We start from the raw sequence: 24320 nt of genomic DNA, 5'->3' as shown, positions 1-24320 counted from the left end.
TGGCGAAATCAGAGAAACAGGAAGTGTCTAATATCTATGGCAAAAAATATCTTATTGTGATGCCATGCAGGGTGTTTGTTCGTCTGAAGATTCCGCTCGCATTGATGCGCCTATTGTGACTCCCGGGTATAGCACCACCCTCAGGCGGCAGGAAGTGTGTCAGTTACAAAGCTGGATTTTTTTGACAGTTCCATGCAATGTTCTTTTAAATACTCCTAGGATTTTCATGCGATTGACAACAAAAGTAATCAACATGATGCCGAGACATTGTAGATGATAAATTGTGAAGGAATTTTTGACATCTCGAACGCTGTTCTCATGGCAACGCGTCAAACTTTACTTTAATTTCAGGCATGTTTAAGGCTCTTGGAGTGCTTAGTTGAACTTTAAATTTGGCACACACATCAGAGTTTTCGGCTGTTAAGTGTTGACAAAAATGTCAGATAAAGGTGTGTCTATTTAGTGTCTAACTAGCGCCCCCATTTGTCTAAAATATGGGGTTTCTTTTACCTACTGCACCTAAATGGGTCAGTAGCAACATGAAATAGTCCACTGATATTTACCCACTTGATGCCCTTGCCCACCGTGCATCGTTTTCTCGGACGCACCGTGTAGCGGTAAAAAACCGTGCGAGGGCCTGCCATTGCTGCTTGCAGCTATATTTTTTATTATTATTATTAGGGCCCGAGAACCGAGGAGTAGGCCAGAATGGCCTGCACCGAAAGGTGCGAAGCCCTATTGTTTTTGCTCGGATTATTATTTTTAGGTCCCGAGCACCGAGGAGCAGGCCAGAATGGTCTGCACCGAAAGGTGCGAAGCCCTATTGTTTTTGCTCTGATTTATTTATTTATATATATATTTTTTTTTAGGGCCCGAGCACCGAGGAGCAGGCCAGAATGGCCTGCACCGAAAGGTGCGAAGCCCTATTGTTTTTGCTCGGATTATTATTTTTATTATTATTATTATTATTTTTTTTTTTTTTTTTTTTTACGTTTCGGGGCAATTTGGGGGCCTTAACATACTCAAAAACTCTTGAAATTTTGCACAGACATCAGAGTCGTCGGCCATCAGGTCCGGGCAAAGGCCGGACCACGGGCGTGGCAAGGGAGCTCTGTAGCGCCCCCTGTAATTCAAAAACAAACATTGGGGCACAGATCGGGCAAAAATGTACGCACATGTACGAGAGTTGGTACACATATAGAACTCATCGACCCGAACAACTTTTGCCCTTAAACCTATTAGCTCCGCCCAACAGGAAGTCAGCCATTTTTGATTGTTTCAAAAACGCATGTGATGAACTTTTGAATACTCCTCCTAGGGGATTTATGCGATTGACACCAAACGCGGTGAACATGATGTCGAGACATTGTACTTGCTAAATTGCGAAGGGATTTTTGATATCTCGAACGGTTCTGCCATGGCGAAGCGACAAAGTCATGGCGAAATCAGAGAAACAGGAAGTGTCTAATATCTAAGGCAAAAAATGTCTTATTGTAATGATACGCAGGACGTTTGTTCGTCTGAAGATTCCGAACGCATCGATGTGCCTATTGTGAGTCTCGGGTATAGCGCCACCACCAGGTGCCAGGAAGTGTGTCAGTCACAAAGGTGGATCTTTTTGACAGTTCCATCCAATGTTCTTTTAAATACTCCTTCTAGGATTTTCATGCGATTGACACCAAAAGTGGTCAACATGATGCCGAGGCATAGTAGATGATAAATTGCGAAGGGATTTTTGATATCTCCAACGCTGTCCCCATGGCAACGCGTCAAATTTTACTTTAATTTTAGGCATGTTTAAGGCTCTTGGCGTGCTTAGATTAACCTAAAACTTGGCACACACATCAGAGTTGTCGACTGTTAAGTGTGCACAAAAAGGTCAGACATAGGCGTGTCTCTTAAGAGGCTCACCAGCGCCCCCGTTTGTCTAAAATGTGGGGTTTCTTTTACCTACAGTCCCCAAATGGGTCAATAACAACATGAAATAGCCCACTGATATTTACCCACTTGATGCACTTGCTCACCGTGCATCGTTTTCTCGGAGGCATCGTATAGCGGTAAAATAACGTGCGAGGGCCCGCCATCGCTGCTTGCAGCTATATTTAGGGCCCGAGCACCGAGGAGCAGGCCAGAATGGCCTGCACCATGGGTGCAAAGCCCTATTGTTTTTGCTTCGTTTATTATTATTATTATTATTATTTTCAGAAATGAATCGCATTTTTGAAGGCCTAAACATACCCGAAAACTCATGAAAATTTGCACACGTGTCAGAAGTGGCGAAAATTTACATGTAGTATAGGCGTCAGAAGTGGGCGTGTAAAAATGGCTCGATAGCGCCACCTGCAAGATTTCAAGAGAACAGCCCCCCCACTACAAAAAACGTACAGATACGAAATTTGGTAGGATCATCTATCACCCCAAGACCTACAAAAAAGTCTCTTGGAGCTAAGCTCTAAACCCCACAGGAAGTCGGCCATTTTAAATTTTCTCTGTCATTTTTTGACATTTCCAAGCGTCGTACTTTAACGAACTCCTCCTAGCGAGTTAATCCGATCATTATCATATTTGGTCAGTCTCATCTAAAGGCCTTTGCGATGCTAAATTGCGGAGATCTTGACTTTTCGTCGGAGGGTGTGTCCGTGGCGGCCTGACAAATTTCGGCATTTTCGCCATGAAACAGGAAGTTGTTATAACTCAGGCATACAATGTCCAATCTGCCACACACTTCACATGTTTGATAAGGGTCTTGACCTGAACACATTTTAATGCCAATATTCAACTTCAGTCATAGCGCCACCTAGAGGTAGCAGGAAATACCATGTTTTACGCTGTGATTTACTGCTCTTAGAGATTTAATCAAATCATCATCATATTTGGTCAGACTGATGTTAAGCCCTTTGCCGTGATAAATTGCGAAGATCTTGACTTTTCGTTGAAGGGCGTGTCCGTGGCAGCCTGGCAAAATGTGATATTTCGCCATGAAACAGGAAGCTGTTGTAATTCAGACATACATAGTCCGATCTGCCCCCAACTTCACACGTTTCATAAGGGTCCCGGCCTGAACACATCAACATGGCATAATTCAGTATCAGTCATAGCGCCACCTAGAGGCAGCAGGAAATACTACCTTTTATGCTGTGACTTACTGCTCTTAGAGATTTAACCATATCAACATCATATTTCATCAGTCTAATCTCAAGACCTTGTGTGATGATAAATAGCAACGACCTTGACTTTTCGTTAAAGGGCGTGTCCTTTGCGGCCTCGCAAAGTATCGCTAAATGAATCCCATTTTTGACAGCCTAAATGAGCTCAAAAAGTCATGAAACGTTGCACACGAGTCAAAAGTGGTGAAAATGTTCATGTGATATAGGCTTCAGAACTTGGGGTGTTAAAATGGCTCTATAGCGCCACCTACAAAAATTCAATAGAGCACCCCCCCCCGCTACGTTAATCGCACAGATACGAAATGCGGTAGGATCATGTATCACCCCAAGACCTACAAAAAAGTCTCTTGGAGCCAAGCTCTTAACCCCACAGGAAGTGAGCCATTTTGAATTTTCTCTGTAATTTGAGTGCAAATTTTGTCATTTCTGGCCTTCATACTTTAACAAACTCCTCCTAGAAATTTAATCAGATAATCATCATATTTGGTGAGTGTCATCTAAAGGGCTTTGCAATGCTAAATTGCGGAGATCTTGACATTTCAATGGAGGGTGTGTCCGTGGCGGCTTGCCAAATTTCTGTGTTTCTCAATGAAAGAGGAAGTTGTTCTAACTCAGGTTTAAAATGTCCAATCTGACCCACGCTTCACAAGTTTGATAATTGTCCTGTCCTGAACACATCAACATGGCAATATTCAGTAAAAGTTATAGCGCCACCTGCTGGAAGCAGGAAATGACATGTTTTACACTGTGATGTACTGCTCATTGAAATGTATTCAGATCATCATCATATTTGGTCAGTCTGAACTTAGGGACTTCACAATGATAAATTGTGAAGATCTTGACATTTCGTTAAAGGGGCGTGTCCGTGGTGGTCTGTCAAAGTTTGATTTTTCGCCATGAGAAAGCTGTTGTAACTCAGACATGCAATGTCCGACCTGTCACAGACATCATACCTTTGACAAGGGTCCTGGCCTCAACACATCAATGTTACAACAATCAATTACAATCATAGCGCCACCTGCTGCATAAAGGAGTAGTGGCACTTTAAAGTTCCTTTGAATATCCACCTATATTTATCCACGGAAATTTCAATCCCCCTGGTTTATTGCTTTACTAAGCCATAGCGTGGCGGTGCACATGCGTGCGAGGGCCCTTCCATCACTGCTTGCAGTTTTAATTAGGGCCCGAGCACCGAGGAGCAGGCCAGAATGGCCTGCACCGAAAGGTGCGAAGCCCTATTGTTTTTGCTCGGATTTATTATTTTTTTTTTTTTTTTTTTTATTATTATTTTTTTTTTTTAACACTTTTGGGCATTTTGGGTGCCTAAACATACTCGAAAACTCTTGAAATTTGGCACAGACTTCAAAGTCGTCCGTCATTGCGAACGGGCAAAGGCTGGAACACGGGCGTGGCACAGGGGCTCTGTAGCGCCCCCTGTAATGCAAAAAAAAAACATTGGTGCACAGATTGGGCAAACATGTACGCACATGTACGAGAGTTGGTACGCATATAGATATCATCGACCCGAACAACTTTCGCCCTCTAACATTTTAGCTCCGCCCAACAGGAAGTCGGCCATTTTGGATTGTTTAAAAAATGCATGCGGTGAACTTTTAAATACTCCTTCTAGGGGATTCATGGGATTGACACCAAACGTGGTGATCATGATGTCAAGACATTGTACTTGCTAAATTGCGAAGGGATTTTTGATATCTCGAACGGTGTTGCCATGGCGAAGCGGCAAAGTCATGGCGAATTTAGAGAAACAGAAAGTGTCTAATATCTAAGCCAAAAAATGTCTTATTGTGATGCCATGCGGGGTGTTTGTTTGTCTGAAGATTCCGATCGCATCGATGTGCCTATTGTGACTCCCGGGTATAGCGCCACCACCAGGCGCCAGGAAGTGTGTCAGTCATGAACTTTTAAATACTTCTCCTAGGGAATTCATACGATTGACACCAAACGTGGTGAAGATGATGCTCAGACATTTGACTTGCTAAATTGCGAAGGGATTTTTGATATCTCGAACGGTGTTGCCATGGCGAGGCGACAAATTTATGGCGAATTCAGAGAAACAGGAAGTGTCTAATATCTAAAGCAAAAAATGTCTTATTGGGATGAAACGCAGTGTGTATGTTCGGCCAACGATTCCGATCGCATCGATGTGCCTATTGTGAGTCTCGGGTATAGCGCCACCAACAGGCAACAGGAAGTGTGGCAGTCACAAAAGGTGGATTTTTTGACAGTTGCATGCGGTGAACTTTTAAATACTCCTCCTAGGATTTTCATGCGATTGACACCAAAAGTGGTCAACATGATGATGAGGCATTGTAGATGATAAATTGCGAAGGGATTTTTGATATCTCGAATGCTGCTCCCATGGCAACACGTCAAACTTTACTTTAATTTTCAGGCATATTTAAGCACTTGGCATGCACTTTGGGTGCCTTAACATGCTCGAAAACACCGGGAATTTGGCACAGACCTCAAAGTCGTCGGCCATTAGGACCGGGCAAACGCTGGAACACGGGCGTGGCAGTAGGGCTCTGTAGCGCCCCCTGTAATGCAAAAAAAATATTGGTGCACAAATCGGGCAAACATGTACGCACATGTACTAGAGTTCGTACGTATATAGATCCCATCGACCCGAACAACTTTCACAATCAAACCTATTAACTCCGCCCAACAGGAAGTCGGCCATTTTGGATGGTTTTAAAAAATGCATACGATGAACTTTTGAATACTCCTTCTAGGGGATTCATGGGATTGACACCAAACGTGGTGATCATGATGCCAAGACATTGTACTTGCTAAATTGCGAAGGGATTTTTGATATCTCGAACGGTTCTGCCATGGCGAGGCGACAAATTCATGGCGAAATCAGAGAAACAGGAAGTGTCTAATATCTAAGGTAAAAAATGTCTTATTATGATGACACACGGGTTGTTTGTTCGTCTGAAATTCTGATTGCATCGATGTGCCTATTGTGAGTCTCGGGTATAGCGCCACCACCAGGCGCCAGGAAGTGTTGCAGTCACAAAGGTTGATTTTTTGACAGTTCCATGTGATGTTCTTTTAAATACTCCTCCAAGGATTTTCATGCGATTGACACCAAAAGTGGTCAACATGATGCTGAGACATTGTAGATGATAAATTGCGAAGGGATTTTTGATATCTCAAACGCTGTTCCCATGGCAACGCCCCAAACTTTACTTTTATTTCAGGCATATTTAGGGCTCTTGGCGTGCTTAGATTAACCTAAAAGTTAACACACATCAGAGTTGTCGGCTGTTAAGTGTGGACAAAAAGGTCAGACATAGGCGTGTCTCTTAAGTGGCTCACTAGCGCCCCCTTTGCCTAAAATGTAGGGTTTCTTTTACCTACAGTCCCCAAATGGGTCAGTAACAACATAAAATAGTCCACTGATATTTACCCACTTGATGCACTTGCCCGCCGTGCATCGTTTTCTCTGAGGCACCGTGTAGCGGTAAATAAACGTGCGAGGGCCCGCCATCGCTGCTTGCAGCTATATTTTTTTATTATTTTTATTTTTTTTTAACACTTTTGGGCATTTTGGGTGCCTTAACATACTCGAAAACTCTTGAAATTTGGCACAGACGTTAGAGTCGTCCGTCGTTGCGAACAGACAAAGGCTGGAACACGGGCGTGGCACGGGGGCTCTGTAGCGCCCCCTGTAATGCAAAAACAAACAGTAGTGCGCAGATCGGGCAAAAATGTACGCACATTTACGAAAGTTGGTACACATATAGATCTCATCGACCCAAACAACTTTCGCCCTCTAACATTTTAGCTCCGCCCAACAGGAAGTCCGCCATTTTGGATTGTTTAAAAAATGCATGCGGTGAACTTTTGAATACTCCTCCTAGGGGATTCAAGCAAATGACACCAAACGTGGTGATCATGATGTCAAGACATTGGACTTGCTAAATTGCGAAGGGATTTTTGATATCTCGAACGGTGTTGCAATGACGAAGCGGCAAAGTCATGGCGAAATCAGAGAAACAGAAAGTGTCTAATATCTAAGGCAATAAAATGTCTTATAGTGATGACACGCGGGGTGTTTGTTCATCTGAAGATTTCGATCGCATCGATGTGCCTATTGTAAGTCTCGGGTATAGCGCCACCACCAGGCGCCAGGAAGTGTTGCAGTCACAAAGGTTGATTTTTTTGACAGTTCCATGTGATGTTCTTTTAAATACTCCTCCTAGAATGTTTATGCGATTGACACCAAAAGTGGTCAACGTGATGCCAAGACATAGTAGATGATAAATTGCGAAGGGATTTTTGATATCTCGAATGTTGTTCCTATGGCAACGCGACAAATTTTACTTTCATTTTAAAGGCTTATTTAAGCATTACAGTTGCATGCGATGTTCTTTTAAATACTCCTTCTAGGTAAATAATGTTATTGGCACCAGAAGTGGTCAGCATGATGCTGAGACATTGTAGATGCTAAATTGCGAAGGGATTTTTGATATCTCGAACGCTGTTCCCATGACAATGCCCCAAACTTTACTTTTATTTCAGGCATATTTAGGGCTCTTGGCGTGCTTAGATTAATCTAAAAGATTAAGACATCAGAGTTGTCGGCTGTTAAGTGTGGACAAAAAGGTGAGATAAAGGCGTGTCTCTTAAGTGGCTCACTAGCGCCCCCGTTTGTCTAAAATGTGGGGTTTCTTTTACCTACAGTCCCCAAATGGGTCAGTAACAACATAAAATAGTCCACCGATATTTACCCACTTGATGCACTTGCCCACCGTGCATCGTTTTCTCGGAGGCACCGTGTAGCGGTAAATAAACGTGCGAGGGCCCGCCATCGCTGCTTGCAGCTATATATATATATATATTTTTTTTTTAACACTTTTGGGCATTTTGGGTGCCTTAACATACTCGAAAACTCTTGAAATTTGGCACAGACGTTAGAGTCGTCCGTCATTGCGAACAGACAAAGGCTGGAACACGGGCGTGGCAGGGGGGCTCTGTAGCGCCCCCTGTAATGAAAAAAAAACATTGATGCACAGATCGTGCAAACATGTACGCACATGTACGAGAGTTGGTACGCATATAGATCTCATCAACCCGAACAACTTTCACCCTCTAACATTTTAGCTCCGCCCAACAGGAAGTCGGCTATTTTGGATTGTTTAAAAAATGCATACGGTGAACTTTTAAATACTCCTCCCAGGGGATTCATGGGATTGACACCAAACGTGGTGATCATGATGTCGAGACATTGGACTTGCTAAATTGCGAAGGGATTTTTGATATCTCGAACGGTTGTGCCATGGCGAGGCGACAAAGTTGTGGCGAAATCAGAGAAACAGGAAGTGTCTAATATCTAAGGCAAAAAATGTCTTATTGTAATGACATGCAGGGTGTTTGTTCGTCTGAAGATTCCGATCGCATCGATGTGCCTATTGTGACTCCCGGGTATAGCGCCACCACCAGGCGCCAGGAAGTGTGTCAGTCACAAAGCTGGATTTTTTTTAAAGTTCCATGCAATGTTCTTTTAAATACTCCTTCTAGGATTTTCATGCGATTGACACCAAAAGTGGTCAACATGATGCCGAGGCATAGTAGATGATAAATTGCGAAGGGATTTTTGATATCTCCAACGCTGTTCCCATGGCAACGCGTCAAATTTTACTTTAATTTCAGGCATGTTTAAGGCTCTTGGCGTGCTTAGATTAACCTAAAACTTGGCACACACATCAGAGTTGTTGACTGTTAAGTTGTGCACAAAAAGGTCAGACATAGGCGTGTCTCTTAAGTGGCTCACCAGCGCCCCCGTTTGTCTAAAATGTGGGGTTTCTTTTACCTACAGTACCCAAATGGGTCAGTAGCAACATGAAATAGTCTACTGATATTTACCCTAGAGTTCTCAACGGGCCTGAAAATTACAACCCGACCCGACCCGGCCCGTGGCTTTTAAAGCCCGGACCCGATGTAACCCGACACATCAACGTGAATTATCTGTCCGAACCCGACCCGCGGCCCGACGCCGCTGACCCCCCCTGCCTTTTTTTTCTCATACACGTAACGTCAGGCTATTATCATGACCAGCAGACGGAAATTCAAACCAAGCTTTAATGTTTACGACTTATAACAATACAAACAACTGAAACAATAAACTTTAAATATAGGCTATATAAATAAAATATGCCTAAAATGAATTCACCTGCGGCAAGTTTACTTTTCTCCATCTCTTCTTCTCCAGGCAACAGGCGTGCATGCAGTGATAGCAATAAGCTCTGGGGCGGATCCGCAACGGATCCGTTCTGAAGCCGGCAGCTCCGGTCTGGATCCGTTGCTGATCCATCCCGGAACTTATTGCTATTCCCCGCCCCTCTCTGTGATGCATGTTGCAGCAGCCAGACCAGACTTTCTTTACGGTGAACAGCAGTGATGATTAATAATTTTTTTCGCGGAGCGTAAAAGATTAAGCCCGAGGTCCGACCCGACCCGACTCAGTTGCTTATACTTTTGACCCGAACCCGGCCTGAATTCGCGGGTCCCGTCGGGTTTGTCGGGCTGGCCCGACCCGTTGAGAAATCTAATTTACCCACTTGATGCATGTGCCCACCGTGCATCATTTCCTCGGAGGCACCGTGTAGCGGTAAAATAACGTGCGAGGGCCCGCCATCGCTGCTTGCAGCTATATTTATTATTATTATTATTTTTCTCCGACTTCAGTAAGACTTTAGAGGGCCTAAACATACTCGAAAACTCATGAAATTTTGCACAGATGTCAAGAGTGATGAAAATTTACATGTGGTGTAGGCTTTGGAATTAGGCGTGGGGAAATAGCTCTATAGCGCCACCTACAAATTTTCAACGAAGCAGCCCTTGGACTGTGTTTAATGTACAATTACGAAATTCGGTACGCTTCTGTAGCATGACCAGACCTACAAAAAAGTCTCTTGGAGCGAAGCCCGTAAACCAAACAGGAAGTCAGCTATTCAGAGTTATTTTTGTGATTTGGGCGCAGTTTTTGTCATTTCCAGGCGTCATACTTTAACTAACTCCTCCTACAGTTTTCGTCGGATCATCTTCATATTTGGTGAGTGTCATCTTAAGGACTTTATGATGCTAAATTGCGAAGGATTTGATTCTATATTAAAATTTGTGTCTCTTTCGGCCAGCCAAATTTGATGTTTCGCTATGAAACAGGTTGCTGGAACTAAGGCATACAGTGTCCGATCTGTCCCAAACTTCACATGATTGCTAAGAGTCCTGACCTGAACACATCTACATGTCAATAGTCACTTATGGTTATAGCCTTATACAGTTTTCGCCGGATCATCTTCATATTTGGTGAGTGTCATCTTAAGGCCTTTGTGATGCTAAATTGCGAAGGATTTGACTCTACGTAAAAATTTGTGTCGGTTCTGGCCCGACAAATTTGATATTTTCCTATGAAACAGGAAGTTGCTGGAACTCATGCATACAATGTCCGATCTGTCCCAAATTTCACATGATTCCTAAGAGTCCTGACCTGAACACATCTACATAACACTTTTCATTTATAGCCATAGCGCCACCAGCTGGCAACCTGAAGGAACATGTTTTAGCGCCACTTTCAAATATTCAATGAAGCAGCCCTTGGACTGTGTTTAATGTACAGTATTGTTCAAAATAATAGCAGTACAATGTGACTAACCAGAATAATCAAGGTTTTTAGTATATTTTTTATTGCTACGTGGCAAACAAGGTACCAGTAGGTTCAGTAGATTCTCAGAAAACAAATGAGACCCAGCATTTATGATATGCACGCTCTTAAGGCTGTGCAATTGGGCAATTAGTTGAATTAGTTGAAAGGGGTGTGTTCAAAAAAATAGCAGTGTGGCATTCAATCACTGAGGTCATCAATTTTGTGAAGAAACAGGTGTGAAACAGGTGGCCCCTATTTAAGGATGAAGCCAACACTTGTTGATCATGCATTTGAAAGCTGAGGAAAATGGGTCGTTCAAGACATTGTTCAGAAGAACAGCGTACTTTGATTAAAAAGTTGATTGGAGAGGGGAAAACCTATAAAGAGGTGCAAAAAATGATAGGCTGTTCAGCTAAAATGATCTCCAATGCCTTAAAATGGAGAGCAAAACCAGAGAGACGTGGAAGAAAACGGAAGACAACCATCAAAATGGATAGAAGAATAACCAGAATGGCAAAGGCTCAGCCAATGATCACCTCCAGGATGATCAAAGACAGTCTGGAGTTACCTGTAAGTACTGTGACAGTTAGAAGACGTCTGTGTGAAGCTAATCTATTTTCAAGAATCCCCCGCAAAGTCCCTCTGTTAAAAAAAAGGCATGTGCAGAAGAGGTTACAATTTGCCAAAGAACACATCAACTGGCCTAAAGGGAAATGGAGGAACATTTTGTGGACTGATGAGAGTAAAATTGTTCTTTTTGGGTCCAAGGGCCACAGGCAGTTTGTGAGACGACCCCCAAACTCTGAATTCAAGCCACAGTACACAGTGAAGACAGTGAAGCATGGAGGCGCAAGCATCATGATATGGGCATGTTTCTCCTACTATGGTGTTGGGCCTATTTATCGCATAACAGGGATCATGGATCAGTTTGCATATGTTAAAATACTTGAAGAGGTCATGTTGCCCTATGCTGAAGAGGACATGCCCTTGAAATGGTTGTTTCAACAAGACAATGACCCAAAACACACTAGTAAACAGGCAAAGTCTTGGTTCCAAACCAACAAAATTAATGTTATGGAGTGGCCAGCCCAATCTCCAGACCTTAATCCAATTGAGAACTTGTGGGGTGATATCAAAAATGCTGTTTCTGAAGCAAAACCAAGAAATGTGAATGAATTGTGGAATGTTGTTAAAGAATCATGGAGTGGAATAACAGCTGAGAGGTGCCACAAGTTGGTTGACTCCATGCCACACAGATGTCAAGCAGTTTGAAAAAACTGTGGTCATACAACTAAATATTAGTTTAGTGATTCACAGGATTGCTAAATCCCAGAAAAAAAAATGTTTGTACAAAATAGTTTTGAGTTTGTACAGTCAAAGGTAGACACTGCTATTTTTTTGAACACACCCCTTTCAACTAATTGCCCAATTGCACAGCCTTAAGAGCGTGCATATCATGAATGCTGGGTCTTGTTTGTTTTCTGAGAATCTACTGAACCTACTAGTAACTTGTTTGCCACGTAGCAATAAAAAATATACTAAAAACCTTGATTATTCTGGTTAGTCACATTGTACTGCTATTATTTTGAACAATACTGTACATGTACGAATTTCGGTATGCTCATGTATTATTACAAGCCCTACAAAAAGTCTCTTTGAGCAACGCCCTACACCAAACAGGAAGTCAGCTATTTTGAATTATTTCTTAGATTTTGGCTCAGTTTTTCTCATTTCCAGCAGTCATACTTTAACTAACTCCTCCTACAGTTTTCGTCGAATCATCATCATATTTGGCGAATCTCATCTTAAGGCCTTTGTGATGCTAAATTGCGAAGGATTTGATTCCATGTTAAAATTTGTGTCTGTTTTGGCCAGCCAAAGTTTGATGTTTCGCTATGAAACAGGTTGCTGGAACTCAGGCATACAGTGTCCAATCTTTCCCAAACTTCACATGATTGCTAAGACTCCTGACCTGAACACATCGACATGTTAATAGTCACTTATGGTTATAGCGCCACCAGCTGGCAACAGGAAGTAACATGTTTACTAGGGATGCACCGAATCCAGGATTCGGATTCGGATTCGGCCGAATACTGGGCTTTTTGACGGGGTTCGGGTTCGGCCGAATCCTAGATTTTTTTTCCACCGAACCGAACCCTAGGCTTGCGCTACGCTGGTCGACGTCACGCGGCCGTTGATTACACACATCGGGTGCTGACGTGGAGATAAGCTTTTTCTTTCGGTGAGCCTTTGGAGCTGGACACACAAAAACTTTTAAACACGGCTGAAAACGCCTTGAGGACGCCAAATGCCAGCTGTTTTACAGCCGAGCGCTTGGTAGATGTGATGCTTCAGCTGTGAGCCGGTTGGTTGCTGTGGTAATGTCCCGCCCCTCCTCCACTGTAATTGGACGGCCGTGTGAAGACTGTGACATTGACGAGCGGAGCTTCTCACTCAAAGTTGAATATGGTTTTCAGCGCGGAGCTGCTTGCTTATTGGAAAAACGAGCGTGTCGCAACGCATCGCTTTCATTATGCATAGGCTTATGGTAATTGTCAAAATAGTTTTCCAACTTGTCATCCTGGCATAATGTACAGTTAAAATTAAATAAAATGAAAAATACACTGCTGTGGACGTTTACTTCATTAATGTGCTTTACTGTGTTAATGGAATAAGGATGCAAGTAGGATTCGGTATTCGGGTTCGGATTCGGCCGAATCTTAAACGGTGGATTCGGGATTCGGCCGAACCTAAAAAATCTGGATTCGGTGCATCCCTAATGTTTACACTGATTATGCAATGTCTGATCTGTCCCAAACTTCACATGATTAATAATAGTCCTGGACTGAACACATCTACATGTCAATAGTCACTTATGATGCCAATAGTCAGTTATGGTCATAGCGCCACCAGCTGGTAACAGGAAGTAACATGTTTACAATGATAATGCATTGTCGGATTTGTCCCAAACTTCACATGATTGCGCAGAGTCCTGAACTGAACACATCTTCATGTCAATAGTCACTTATAGTTATAGCGCCACCAGCTGGCAACAGGAAGTGACATGTTTACAATGATTATGCAATGTCGGATTTGTTCCAAACTTCACATGAGTGATAAGAGTCCTGATCTGAACACATCTTCATGTCAATAGTCACTTATGGTCATAGCGCCACCAGCTGGCAACGGGAAGTGACATGTTTACACTAATTATGCAATGTCTGATCAGTCACAAACTCCACATGATTGATAAGAGTCCTTGACTGAACACATCTACACGCCAATAGTCACTTATGGTCATAGCGCCTCCAGCTGGCAACAGGAAGTGACATGTTTACAATGATTATGCAATGTCTGATCTGTCCCAAACTTTACATAATTGACAAGAGTCCAGGACTGAACACATCTACATGCCAATAGTCACTTATGGCCATAGCGCCACCTGCTGTTCAACAAGAAGTAACATGTTTTACACTGATTATTCAAAGTCAGATCTGCCCTACATTTTACATGATCAATAAGAGTCCTGGACTGAACACATCTACGTGCCAATATTTACATGTAGTCACTCATACTCACACACACACAGTCGCACTCTCTCTCTCTCTCTCTCTCTGTCTCTCTCTCTTTCTCTCTCTCTCATGCTATCTTACACGATGCTACCTCGCTGTAATTTGTAATTAGCAACAGGAAATGTGGCACATTATACTACACTTTTAAATAGTTCACCTATGTTTACATGCTTAAATGCCTATTTACTACTGTTCCCTTTAATTCTTATGCCACAGCGTGGCGGTGTCATGTGTGCGAGGGCCCTTCCATCACTTCTTGCAGTTTTAATGTTGGTGTTGTTTTTGTGTTGAGATTTTGTCGGATATTAGTCATTCAAAAACAAAACACTTATTAAAAAGCTAAAAGTAGGAGCTTTATTTTGATTCAACTTTTAGCGATCAAGTTAAAGCCGTGTGGCAGCTAGCTTATCATATTTGTCAAGAAGTCAGTTGGGGATGGTTGTCTCATAGCTTGCGGGGTTGTTTGTCACATAAGAATATTGGACATGTAGACCTTTTAAGACTGTTTGTCTGTTTGTTTGTTTGTTTTTGTTTGCCGTTAAAATAAAATAAATAAAGCATTAAATAAAGATGGGGTTTAACACTAAAAATTATCTCATTTTATTTCTCAACACAGTAGACAATAGGCTTTATGCCCAGCTGCACTACTTCCTGCTTCTTGTTTCCTGTCTGCCATTATTGGACAAACTGATTAATCCAGGTGTGCCTGACCTCAGTGGTCACAACAACAATAATCAGACACACCTGGATTAATCAGTTTGTCCAATAATGGCAGACAGGAAACAAGGAGCTGGCTGAAGTTCATAGTGCAGCTGGGCATAAAGCCTATTCAAGTAACTGATCACCCACTTTAATCCCATTATTTAAACATAAGGGGCATTAATAACAACTATCATAGGGGTGGATTCATATTAAACTTAAAGGAATAGTCTACTCATTTTCAGTATTAAAATATGTTATTACCCCAACCAAGAACCGTTGAATCATCCCTCCGCCATCTGTGTGTGCGCACGCAAGCACTGGAGCGCGCTGCCACGCCACGACAGCATCCAGCCCAGCCCCATTCATTCAATGGCACCATCTAGAGATAAAGTTAGAAGTGACCAAACACATCAACGTTTTTCCTATTTAAGACGAGTAGTTATACGAGCAAGTTTGGTGGTACAAAATAAAACACAGCGCTTTTCTAAGCAGATTTAAAAGAGTAACTATATTTTATGGCGTAATAGCACTTTTGGGAGTACTTCGACTCGCCTGAAAAGTCCGTTCCCCTTCTCACTCTAATAATGGGAGAGGGAGGGTGTTACTGCGCCGAGTCGAAGTACTCACAAAAGTGCTATTACGCCATACAATATAGTTACTATAGTTAATATTTGATTTTCTTTAAAGCGCCAGATTACAAAGTGTTATTTTATCAAACAAACTAAATAGCTCTCAAGTAATATGTTATTTATTTTATATGTTATTTATTTATTGTTTTTCCACGATGGCATGTCTGCACGTGCATTCTCTCCCTCTCTATCATGCTGTATGCCCGCTCCGCTCATGTTTTGTAGTAACTCTGTGTAACAGTAACAGTGTATTCTCTCATATTTCTGAATTTGCACAGAATTGTCTTCGCTATAGGCTACGTGATATACAATAAAAACTACAATCAAAAATAAAAAAAGGCTCATAACACAACAAGACATGATGAGAAGAGCAACAGCAGTAAGGGGCTGATCACACCAAAGCGTTTATGGCAGTTGCAGGTGCCTTTTTTGAATGATATTCTATGGGCAGGGAGCGTTTGTGCACTCTTTATGCGTGCCGAGCACCTTGCGGTTTTTGCCGCCAGCCCCAGCACACGCTTTTGAAGGAGCGCTGAGAGCGGAGAAGTGCCCAACTTCATTCACGTCTTTACATTGAATAAGGGAAGAGGCGGGCCTTACGTCGTGGTGAGGGAATTTTACAGTTGCTTTGAAGAACCGGACTCCACTCACTCACTCTCTCTCCTGCGTGTTTGTGCACCTCTCACCCTCAAACAAGGTCAGAGCAAACGCCCTCTTTTTAAAGTTTCTGCTAATATGACAGTTAACAGCAAAAAAGCGCTCATGCTTCAATATTTGATTGACATGACAGCTGACTTGTTGGTTGCTTAGCAATATAAAAAGCTGCGTCGCACTGCCCTTTTTAAAAAAGGCAGTGCGTCGTGCCTTGCATTTCCAAGCGTTTAAAGCGCTTTTGTCAGACGATTATAAATCGCGTTTATATATCAGGATTTCAGTTAAAGGAACAAACACTAGGGGCCCTATCTTGCACCCAGCGCAATTGACTTTGTCAGCGACGCATGTATCATTCGTATTTTGCAAGTTTCCCTCCACAGACGCACGTCGGCAAACTAGGGAATGAACTTGCGCTCCCTGGGCGGTTCAGCGCAAAAAAGGAGCAATTGCGCCACTAACCAGAAAAAACTAGCCTAAAGTCAGTGGCGCATTGCGCATTATGCTATTTTGGGGGCGCATGCTTGACCATAATGCGCATGGTATTGAAAACGCGTCGTGCAATTTCGTACTCAAGAGCATGAATCCTACCTTTCATAAATGAAACACTCACTTCGCGTCAGTGGAAAGTGGTCGCTTAAATATGACCAGGGCAGGGTTCTTTCATAAGATTTGAACTGAGGCCGGTCTGCATTAGCGTGCGCCTGTCTCGTCCGTCTCCATGGTTCTTTTTGCGCGTTCCACCGCCCATCAATCATCCGTTGCGCATCACCTTGCTTTTTAAAATATTTTTTTACTCAGTAACGGATATGATTTAAAATGTAGCGAAGTACAATACTTTAAATAAAGCATACTTAAAGGCGGAGTCCACGATGTTTGAAAAACGCTTTGGAAAATTAGACGGGCCGTCTACCAAAACACACTTATAGCCAATCAAATCAAATAAAATGCCGGATTGCGTATGTGTGGGGCGGGTCTATCAACAGAAGGTCCAGATTCTATTGGGGTAGGGGCGTGTTTGTTTAGGTGATTTCAAATATCAACATTGGCTTTCAAACATCATGGACTCCGCCTTTAAAGGGCATTTTGCAGGTAAAAATTTTCAACGAATTTGTGCAATTTGCTTGTTGATAATAAACATTTAAACTGTTATCCATTGTATTTTATGTTGTTGGGTATCACAAAACCCGAAAAAGTATGAAAAAGTACAGCGGTTTGCAATGATTCTCCTTTCCCCCACAACGCACTGTATGACGTCACGCTGGGGAGAGAATTTACCAAAGCCGCCTTGAGACCATTGAGAATGACTATAGAAAGACGAGTAAAGTACAGTTCTGATAGCGCAGATAATAGATAGACAGACAGACAGACAGGCAGACAGACAGACAGACAGACAGATAGATAGACAGACAAATGGATAGGCTAGTATAGAGAGATAGGCAGACAGCCAGATAGCATAACGTTAGCATATCTTCGTGTAGAAAGTAAACAAACAATTAACATACTCGTGCATGCTGGCTTGAGGGGGTCCATGATCCTGCCTGAAATGGGTGTAACTTTATGCGATCTTCAGCACAAACGGTTTTGGCAGCATGTCTCTAATCCCATCTATCTCTATGGCTCTGGGTGAGTCTTTCTCCACTTCTCCCCAACGTGACGTCATCACAGAATTGCGTTAAAAAACCGTTAATACCAAAAACGTAAAAAAAAGGGGTCTTTAAGACCATTTTTGAGACATTTTAAAAATTATACACATATCTTGAGTGATTTATGTACCCATTAATCGACAGTGGTGTTAACCTGCAACACGCACTTTAAGTAAAAGTAAAACTACAGATTTTAAAAACTACTCAAAAAAGTAAAAGTACACAAAAAAACTACTCAATTACAGTAACGTAAGTAAATGTAATATACACTCCCAACTCCCAACATTTGTGCATTAAATAGTGCCTTAAAGGCGGGATGCATGATCTCTGAAAGTCAATGCTGCTATTTGAAATCACCTAAATAAAAACGCCCCTACTCCAATAGAATCTGTACCTTATTTTAATAGACCCTCCCTACAAATACTCAACCCTGGCAACGATGTCGGTTAGAAGACATGCCCCTTACTGCTGATTAGCTACAAGTGAGTTTTGGTACTCAGCCTGACTCCCTTTTCCAAAGTGTTTTTCAAAAATCATGTACTGCGCCTTAGAGTTCTACTCGGAAGACCCGAGACCAGAAGACCCGGGACCCGTACGGGTTCGGGTCTATATTTTAAATGATCAGCCGGGTCAGTTCGAGTCTAAATCTTTTACTTCGGGTCCTGGGTCTGTTTAACATTGTGGGTAATACCCGAGGTCGATCGGACTCGGAGAACACACACTCACATTTAAATAAAATATTTCAAAAACAGCAAGAAAAACTTAGATGAACTGTCGCATACATTTTTTCTATGACGCTAAAATTGCATTAAAAAGTTTATATTTGGTTGCTCCAACCAGGCAGATTATGAGCATGTGCTCTTTTAATGTTTCTCTTGCTACCAGTCAGGAGCTTCTGCAGTGAGACGCAATGACTTTACCTTTGACAATTGGCTCTTTTATTTAGAAGGCGGGACCTATTCCGTCGTACCGCGCATTTTGCACTGACTTCTCTAATTTTTATAATAATATTATAAATTGACCTTCTTGCTGTTATATCTAAAGTTTTCAGGACTCTGCTCAAAGAGCACAGAGATATGATAGCAAAGAAGTAAAGCTAACGAAAGCAGCCATGGCACTGAACGAGCAATCGTTATTATAATCCAAATGGGCAAACATTATTAAGCAAGTTGACCCAATACACAGCAAATGTAAAACTGCGTTATTCGTCACCGACTGTAAAGTGGACTTTTAAAGCTGGAATAAGCATTAAACATTTCAATCGTCAAGAGAGGAATAACATGGATGGAACTTTCTTGGAAATAAGGATTGTGCATCACACAGTCAGGTACAAGGAGGGAGAAGACTAACTTCTATGGGTAAGACAAAAAGTTTAATTTTCGCTACTTGTTTATTGACTTATTAATAACATTTAGCTAAAGAACATTTGCGGGTCGGGTCTGTGTCTTCCCGGACGGGTTCGGGTCCAAATTTTAAATAATAGATGGGTCCGCGTCGGATCCGGGTCCAGCTTTTAAATAATAGACGTGTCCGGGTCGGTTCCGGGTCCAGCTTTCAAAACAACAGACGGGTCCGGGTCGGTTCAGTGTAGCACATTTACGGGTCTGATCGGGTTCGGGTAGGAATTGTTGGACCCGTGTAGACCTCTACTCCGCCTTTAAGTATTACATGTCTTGACTAAGCAAGTTGTTTACTGCTGCTGTTGATGAATTTAAAGTATGAGTTTTTTGTGTTTGCCCTTTCAGTTATGAAAAAAAATTTCGCCAATGAAAATGCTGAGTGGCTAGTAACTTTGGAAAACCACTTAAAAAAAGTCCAACCCTGGTAACAGTCTGCATTGTTTTTTAATGTTTTTATTTTCATAGATTCGTCGTCTTGTTTTTGATACATCTCTTCACAAGCTGCTAATTCTTGCTGGACAATCTGTTGAGGAGACTGGTGACCTTGTGTTGCAAACAGGGTCATTTTCACTTAATGACCTTATCCACATATTCGAAGATGAAGAGGTAACTCCACTATTTATGTTTTTTTTCTCATCATTGAATAAAACCATACTGTATAAACACGATAGGGATAGGAAACAGGTTAGCGGATTAAACTGGTTCAGCCTGTGGTCGTTGGCCGCGTATCAATGGGCATAACATTGAAGGACAGCCATGAGATGAGTGGTGTGATGACCTTCACAGCAGCAAGAACTGGGTCTGTTTGTTTCATTGTCTTCAAGGGGAGAAAAATAGAATCCTATTAGCATAGGGGCCGTTTGCATGTAATGCAAGTGTCATACATTATTGTGGTTTAAAATACGTTCGGTTCCAGGCCGGCTACCTATTGCGGCATAAGTATATTACCCGGATGAGTTATGTGAATGCTTTGTTCTGGACAAACTAGCTATTGCGGGATAGGTACATTTACTTGACATTTTATGTGAATGCTTTGTTAAAGAAGAATGTCTTAAGCTTAGACTTAAAGTGATTGACTGTGTCTGATACTCGAACCTTATTTGGTAAATCATTCCAGAGCTTAAGGGCTAGATATGAAAAGGATCTACCACCTTTAGACACTTTTGATATTCTAGGGGTAATTAATTGGCCAGTATTTTGTGATCGCAGTATACGTGATGGATTGTATTCTGATAGTAATTCTTTAAGATACGAGGGTGCTAGCCCATTTAAGGCTTTGTAGGTGATTAGTAATATTTTAAATTGTATGCAATATTTAACTGGTAGCCACTGTAAAGATGCCAAAATTGTAACAAGTTACAATAGTCTAATCTACAGGTCATAAAAGCGTGGATAAGCTTCTCTGCATCAGATGTAGACAGCATATGGTGTTTTTTTGAGATTTTTCTAAGATGGAATAATGCTGTGCGGCAGATGTTGGAGATATGACTTTCGAAGGATAAATTGCTTTCGAGCACCACACCTAAGTTCTTAACCGTGGAAGATGGCACCACAGTGCAGCCAGTCTGTTTCAGATGTGTGAATCATCCAATGATATCCTGAGAACTATTTACCTCGCGAACACAGATTCTATCCATCACCCTCTGACACTTTCGTCTCGTTTTTATTCTTTGACGAATAAAAAATGTAGCAAGTAACGGTAAGTGTCAGTTCAAATGTAGTGGTGTAAAGAGTACAAATAACCAATCAAAAATGTAGTTGAGTAGAGTGTAAAGGTTGCTTATATTTTTGATACTCAGTACAAGTACAAAGTAGCCCAAAAAATACTTAAGTACATTAACGAAGTACATTTACTCAAGTACTTTACACCTCTGGAGAGAGGGAAACAACAAATTGAGTGTTTCTGAGATTTTTCTTTTTTTTAGAAGTAACGGGTACTTACGGTTATGGATAGAAATGTAGTGGAGTACAGAGTACAGTTTTTGCCTCTCAAATGTACTTGAGTAAAGTCATGAGTACTCCCCAAAAATGATACTCGAGAAAAGTACAGATCCCTCAAAATTGTACTTAAGTACTGTACTCAAGTAAATGTACTCCAATGGCACGGTTCGGATCAGTTTACCGTTTTGGCGCCACCGTTCGGTCCGATTCGGTTCGGTTTGCTGTGGGTGTAGGGTTCCTGTCATTTTACCAGCAATGCTAAGGAACAATAGATTAACTTAATAACAACAACAAAAATAACTTGACGTTTTCTTTATTGACTTTGGCAAACAAACGTAAAATCAAACTTTAACTGTAGTAATGCAGGACTGTAAATAGCTGTTTATCAAGTGATGAATATCATTCCTTAGTTAAAATGCTGGAAATGTTACTGTTGAAGTCAACCAATGCATGAAATGTACTATGAATCTATAAATCTGAGTATAATTTGGGTTTATTATCAGTAATGAACTAATCAAGATAATCATCACACGCACGCACACACACACACACACACACACACACACACACACACACACACCAGAGGTCGCGTTAGACTTTTCCACTTTTAAAAATTCTTATTATCCGTCATTTCATGCTTTAATGATAATAATTGTTTTTGTTTACATGTTAATTTTTTAATCATGAAGTTACAAAACGAGCATACAAGTTAAAATGTGTTTAATTATTTGTGAAGAAGAGAACAGATGAACAGAGACCATGCATCACTTTACATGTTTAACATCATGAAACAGATGAATTCATAATTTTGTTTCTCGCAGTGACAGCGGAGGCGATTAAACACACAAACTTGTGCTGAACAGGCAAAAATAAACAAATCAAAATCACTGTTGTGATTAAAATAGCATCAAACGTGTAAACCCTGTGTTTTTACCTCAGACAGACAACGTCTTGTTACATTTTTACTTTTGTTCTGGAGAATAATCTCGCGCTCTTTCATTACACTTCGGTTAACCCTATGTGACACACACGCACGCAAGCAAGCCCACACACGCACGCAAACGCAAGCAAACACACACACACACATACACACACACAAGCGACTTAAATGTATTCGGGGGATCTGCAATCTCAGGCAGAGCAGCCATCCTGTGACCTGAGCTCACTCGCAAGTCAAATGACATGACATGCACTTGGAAAACAGTAAATTAAAAAAACAGTATATATATATATATATATAGTGTGAGGAGGGTGAGTATTTGGACACTCTGCTGTTTTGCGGGTTCTCTTACTTGGAGATCGTGGAGGGGTCTGAAATTGTCATCATAGGTGCATGTCCACTGTGAGAGACATAATCTAAAAAAAATCACAATGTATGATTTTTAACTATTTATTTGTATGATACAGCTGAAAATAAGTATTTGAACACATGTCTATCAGCTAGAATTCTGACCCTCAAAGACCTGTTAGTCTGCCTTTAAAATGTCCACCTCCAATCCATTTATTATCCTAAATTAGATGCACCTGTTTGAGGTCGTAGCTGCATAAAGACACCTGTCCACCCCATACAATCAGTAAGAATCCAACTACTAACATGGCCAAAACCAAGGAGCTGTCCAAAGACACTAGATACAAAATTGTACACCTCTAGGCTGGAAAGGGCTACGGGGAAATTGCCAAGCAGCTTGGTAAATAAAGGTCCATTGTTGGAGCAATCATTAGAAAATGTAAGAAGCCAAACATGACTGTCAATTTCCCTCGGACCGGGGCTCCATGCAAGATCCTTGTGGGGTCTCAATGATCCTAAGAATGGTGAGAAATCAGCCCAGAACTACATGGGAGAAGCTGGTCAAAGACCTGGGGCCTCATTTATCAACACTGCGTAGAAAATGTTCTATATTTGTACCTACGAATGAAATTTAGAATGTGCCTAAGTACAAAAAAATCGTGATTTATAAATCGTGCGCACGTGGTTCGTACGCACATCAGTAAGTAATCCTTGATGATAAATCCCATGTGTTCTTAAGCACCATGCTCGTGCACGTTTGTGGTCATTTGCATTCCGAAACGCCTCCAATGAACCATATATGGTGACAACACCTCCCGTTATAAGTCACGTGGTTGTGCTTTTTCCCTCATCGCAATAATGGCAAAGAGAGCGTAAAAAAGGAACTTTACAGACACAGAAATTGAGTTACTGGTGGATGAGGTTAAATCCTAATAACACATCCTGGTTGGTTCACTTATTGCGGGAGGAATGACTAACAAAAGAAAACAAATCTGCATGGGAATATGTTACCAGTGAGTTTAATTCCCTTGGGTATAAAAACACTTCTAGAAATAAAAAAGTGGTTTGACATTAAATTATCAGCCAAAAAAAAAATAAAAAATAATGCGTCACAGGACGTGAAATCGGTGGACAATGACAGAACTTTCCTTGGACAGCAGCATAACCAGCATCATCGGCGCAATCTTTGAAAACGCGCTCCCGGCGGAATGGATGATTTGCCAAGTCTTTCAATAATGCAAGATAAGCCATTGCACTGTGTCAAGCATTTGATGGAGCGTTCTTATATAGGGTTAGACACTAATTTCATTAATTAACTTAACAATGATTTGCAGTTACTTTATTAACAGTAATCAACAGTGTTCTTTTAACGCTGGGGATGGACGGTCCTGTGTAGCATTGCTAATCTACCACTAGATGCTCTGCGTACGCATACTCCGAGGTGTGCGTATATTTACACACATTTCTACGTATAAGTGCAATTTGATAAATTCCACACTTTGCATAAAACTGTTCCTACTCACACTTTACGCACACTTCTGTGCGAACGCACGTTTGATAAATGAGGCCTCTGGAAAGAGCTGGGACAACCGTTTCCATGGTTACTGTTGGTAATACACTAAGACGTCATAATTTGAAATCATGCATGGCAT

The 24320-nt window shown here is 41.6% G+C and overlaps 1 protein-coding gene across 4 annotated transcripts in view; it reads left to right on the top strand.

Moving 5' to 3' along the window:
• map1sa (microtubule-associated protein 1Sa) overlaps positions 1-24320 on the top strand; it is a 105224-nt gene that overhangs the window by 52165 nt on the left and 28739 nt on the right. For 3 of the 4 annotated variants that reach the window (XM_055217501.2, XM_055217500.2, XM_055217498.2), the window contains exon 5: positions 19905-20045. The exons of the other annotated variant lie outside the window; for it this stretch is intronic. Coding sequence is in view for 2 of the 3 variants with exons in the window: in XM_055217500.2 (XP_055073475.1) it covers positions 19905-20045 (141 nt within the window). In the remaining variant the exon portion in view is untranslated. The remainder of the gene's footprint in view (positions 1-19904; positions 20046-24320) is intronic. 4 annotated transcript variants of the gene reach the window in all.

The sequence above is a fragment of the Misgurnus anguillicaudatus genome, chromosome 23, assembly GCF_027580225.2.
Source record: "Misgurnus anguillicaudatus chromosome 23, ASM2758022v2, whole genome shotgun sequence".
Lineage (NCBI taxonomy): Eukaryota > Metazoa > Chordata > Actinopteri > Cypriniformes > Cobitidae > Misgurnus > Misgurnus anguillicaudatus.
This window is presented reverse-complemented; position numbering and strand designations above follow the sequence as displayed.